The sequence below is a fragment of the Sipha flava genome, unplaced genomic scaffold, assembly GCF_003268045.1.
Source record: "Sipha flava isolate LNK unplaced genomic scaffold, YSA_version1 205_pilon_pilon, whole genome shotgun sequence".
Classification (NCBI taxonomy): domain Eukaryota; kingdom Metazoa; phylum Arthropoda; class Insecta; order Hemiptera; family Aphididae; genus Sipha; species Sipha flava.
The window spans coordinates 182111-186449 of NW_020272809.1; the positions used below are offsets into that span (position 1 = coordinate 182111).

A 4339-nucleotide genomic window follows, 5' to 3' on the forward strand; every position below is an offset into this window, starting at 1 on the left:
AACTGTACGCGCGCACTACTATTTATTTTTGATTCTTTTTTTTTTTTTTTTTTCGTCCATAAACGACGTTCTATTGTACGTCGTTTCTATTATCCGTCCGATCGGTACGGTTATCAATCGATTACGTTTCACGTACGTCTTTGGTAATAACACACGACTGTTCTTCTTACGGTTTCCTTTCGGTTCGAATTTTCCTCACCCGTTCGCAGTGAACCGCGCAGTGTAGTTATCTCGTGTGTCGCGCGCGCGTCACTACTGTGCTCCGTCGGCACCCGCCGCCCGATCTACACCGAACTTCGGGCATTTGATGCGCTCGCCCCGTCGGCCGCTCCGCGTCACTCCGCTACGGAACGCTTTCGCGCGCACACGCGTTCCCGCCGCCGTTTGAAAATGTCCCGGCCGTTCGTTTTCTGATTTTCGTTTTTCACGTTCACCGCCGCCGGTCGGCCAACAGGTAATTACATATTTTACAACGCTTTTTCGTCCGCTGTACGTTTTCGTCTTGCCAAATGTCTTCCTGTTCTTCCTAACCCCTTACTTATCCCGTACCCGTCACACCGTAGGTGTTAACAACCGTTACGTTTCAGTCGTCGTGGATTTCGTAGCGACGCTATGCCCGATACTTTATTCATTAACACGATTTCCTAAATATTTTTTTATTTATCACGCCTTTTCCTTTTGTAAAATTTACTTACTGTAAACCGCTTCGTGTAAACTTATTTCTATATTAATTTTTTCTTATTATTAGGATTATTAGGATATTTTATACATTTATAAAATAATCTTTCATCGTTAGGTATTCGTTAATGGGGCAATTGATTATATCTAGTAAATAAAAACCAACAATGATTTATTCTAAACCCTAAGTGCCGAACAACTATGCAATGAATGTTTATTATTCTATGTGTTAGTAATCTGGTTTAAATCTTTATCATCACATTTACATAATAATTTTTATTCTATGTTTATAAACATTTTTACTAAGGAATTATTGATGAGTGTTTATAAACATTTAAATTAATTACCCTCTGATAAAATAAATTGTATTTTTATAAATTTTTATAAACTGCATGCTTTTATAATATACTTATCTACTACATAACTATATTTTTTAATAATGAATAAAATTTGTGTCTTATCTGTTACAGGTAGTTGACTAATAGAATGGAAGTTTTACAAACAGAACAACATAATGAAGGTAAACCTCATATCATAAAAATTAATAATGGTAGCACCCCAAGTACAAATATGACCGACGTTGACCAAGTTAATAACGCAAAGGAGCCTGTAATTTTAAATACCATACCTAATATCCTAGATGCTCCAAAATCATCAACAGAAGATTCTGAAACTATAGTTCAAAATGTATTAATTAATATGAAATCTGATGTATTATGCTCAACCAATTCAGAAAATAAAACCAACATGGATTGTAATGTAAAATCTTATGATAGCAATGATAAAAATCTATGCTTAAGTTTATCTACATCAAATTCTAATTTTAATCCTTCTGAAACTCTAGTTTTTTCAAGTACTGAAACAACTTATTCGGATGTAAATAATGTTTTTACTACTAAAAAAAAAGGGTTTTCAATTGAAGAAATTAGTAAAGATGAAGTATCTCAAAATAGCCAAAGTATGTCATCCTATTCAAATGATTATACTTGTTTTTTAAGTGAGCAAACAGATGCTATAAGCAATTTAACCCCTTTTAAAAGAAGCAATAGCTATTATTTCGATTCTCCAGTAAAGAAGTTATGTTCTACCAAGCTAGATAGCGAGGAAAAACCTAATAAATTACCTAATGCTACATTATTTTCAAGTGAAAATAATAGTAAAATATATACTGGATTCACTAGCATTCAAAATGATTTAGAAGTAGATTGTATTCAAGACCGATACGATGGTAGTGATTCTGGATTTGGATCAGAATTAGCTGAAGACAAGAACTGCAATAATTTGGATGTATCAATAGCAGCATCAAATTCATCATATAAAAATGATTTTGCATTGAACCAAGAATCCAGTTTTGAAGATTTACAAAGAACATCAAATGAATTTTTATCTGCAATGGAAGTACTAAAGCCTAAGTTCTCAGATTCAGTTGTCGATTCAGTTCCAATAGAAGTTAAGGATAATTATGTTTTTGTTAAAGGCATTTTGAAACGAAATAAACCTATCAATTATGGTGTCTTAGCGTCTGATATAGTTTCAACAGAAAAGAAACGTAAAAATATAAATTTCACAAATGTTACAGTTTTCTATTTTCCTCGTGTTCAAGGATTTACTTGTGTTCCATCACAGGTAATAATTTTAGATTTATTATTCATTTATAGTAACTTTTATTGAATTTATTATTTTAGTATAATATTTAATCTTACATTTTCGATTTTAAACGTTTTAAATTTATGTGGTATAATTTCTAAAAATTATAAATTTAAAATTATAATTATTTTTATGATATTTTAGGGTGGTTCTACTCTTGGAATGACTAGAGTTCATAGTGCTTCACGAGTTTTTTCACTTCCTGAATATATTGCTGAACAGCGTAGGATACGTCGAAATTTGATTCAGCTGAGTCAGTCTGAGGTGTCCGGTACAAATAGTGATGATAGTGATAGTGATGTAGGAACAGCAGATGTTTATTCTGAATCTGAAGCTGATTTGGATTCAGATAGCAACGGAAGTTTTTTACAGGTCAGTAAACCTAATTAGCTATACCTAAATTGATAAAATAATTTTAAATTTAATTGACAACTAGCCTGTACCTACCCGACAAAGACGTGCTTTATTAAAAGCAGCTGGTGTTGAAAAAATTGATCCTTCAGAAAAAGATGATTGCAAAAGCATAAGGCTATCAAGAGAATTTTGTGGCTGTTTGTGTCGTGGTTTTTGTGATCCTGATACTTGTGCTTGTTTTCAAGCAGGAATAACATGTCAAGTAAATATTATACGATATAGTTTTTTAATAATTTATTTACTTTTATTGTTCTTTTCTTTATTATTATTGTTATTTTCAATCTTATTCTAAAAAAATTAAAATAAGATGAATATAATATTGATATAAATTTATATGAATAATTTTCTACCCGTATATAAATTTGATTTAGTTAATATACACCTTGAATGGTGTTAAACTAGTCAATAAAGCACGGGAGAAATTAATATAGATTTAAATTGTATACTATATCAGTGCTGTAACTAGAGGTTGCCAAAGGTGCATCACAAAGTAAGAGTGCGCATTTCAGTTAAAGTAAAATTGGGTGTTTTTTTGTATAATATAAGCACTAAAATAAAATATGTCATGGTCTCCCCCTCTTAGGGTAGCTACGGCACAGCACTATGCATAATTTTAGAATAAACAACCATAAACATTTTAAATAAATGTTAAAGTTAAAAAGGTTATAATTTAAAAGTTATAATTTTAAAGGCTATAATTATTTTGTAATAGTATTTATGTTCCATTTGTGTTATAGGTTGACAGAATGAATTTTCCATGTGGATGTACAGTAGATGGTTGTGGAAATTCTGTTGGTCGGATAGAATTTAATCCGACAAGGGTTCGAAAACACTTTATTCATACTATAATGAGACTTGAAATTAAAAAAAGAGAAGCACAAGAAGAGGAGCAGTGTAACAAACTAGCAATGACATCCCCACTTCTATCTAATTTTTCTTATCATGATTCTAGACATATACAACCATATTATCAACCACAGCATTATGAACACAGTCTAAATGATTATAACTATCATTCATTTTTGCCTGTTTATGATGGCCAGCATTTTGCTCCTGAAACTAATACATTGAATAACTATCATTTAAACAATTCACACACTTTGTATGAACCATACCAATCATTTCCATCTGCGTTTGTGCCTTTATCTCAAGACAGACCTAGAGGAATGTCTATTTTAGATAACAAACCTGAATCTTTTACGGAGCTATTGCAGCCATACAGTTTACATGGTACTGAGAATACCAATTCACTTGGTATTTCTAATATCCCAAGTACATCTGATAAAGATAGTTTCAATTTAGAAACTGAAAATTTAGGAGAAATTATTAAAAACACTATAGTTGAAAGTGTTAATTCATAATATTCCCAACCTACCATAAAAACAAATGTTCTTTTTTTGCTAGTTAATTTTTTTCATTGCAAAAAATTTTTTGAAAGATTATTCATATTTTTATAATTTATTATATGTTTTGTGAAATAACTAAAGTTTTAACATATTACCATTATAATTAAATTAACTATTGACTAGTTAATAAACATATGTTTTAATAACCTGTCGGTAAAATATATTTGTACCATGCAGCGTTAGTATTTTTATTA

The 4339-nt window shown here is 30.9% G+C and overlaps 1 protein-coding gene across 2 annotated transcripts in view; it reads left to right on the top strand.

Annotated features, from left to right (window-relative positions):
- Positions 1–4132, top strand: part of LOC112682511 — a 32458-nt gene extending 28326 nt beyond the window's left edge. Inside the window, exons 1-5 of one of the 2 annotated variants that reach the window (XM_025553133.1) lie at positions 7–454; positions 1149–2304; positions 2470–2697; positions 2762–2941; positions 3477–4132. In XM_025553133.1, coding sequence (XP_025408918.1) covers positions 1165–2304; positions 2470–2697; positions 2762–2941; positions 3477–4100 — 2172 coding nt within the window. In that variant the 5' untranslated portion in view covers positions 7–454; positions 1149–1164 and the 3' untranslated portion in view covers positions 4101–4132. Of the gene's footprint in view, positions 1–6; positions 455–1148; positions 2305–2469; positions 2698–2761; positions 2942–3476 lie in introns of those variants that run through there. The other variant, XM_025553134.1, reaches the window with a different exon arrangement.
- Positions 4133–4339: the final 207 nt, after the last annotated feature.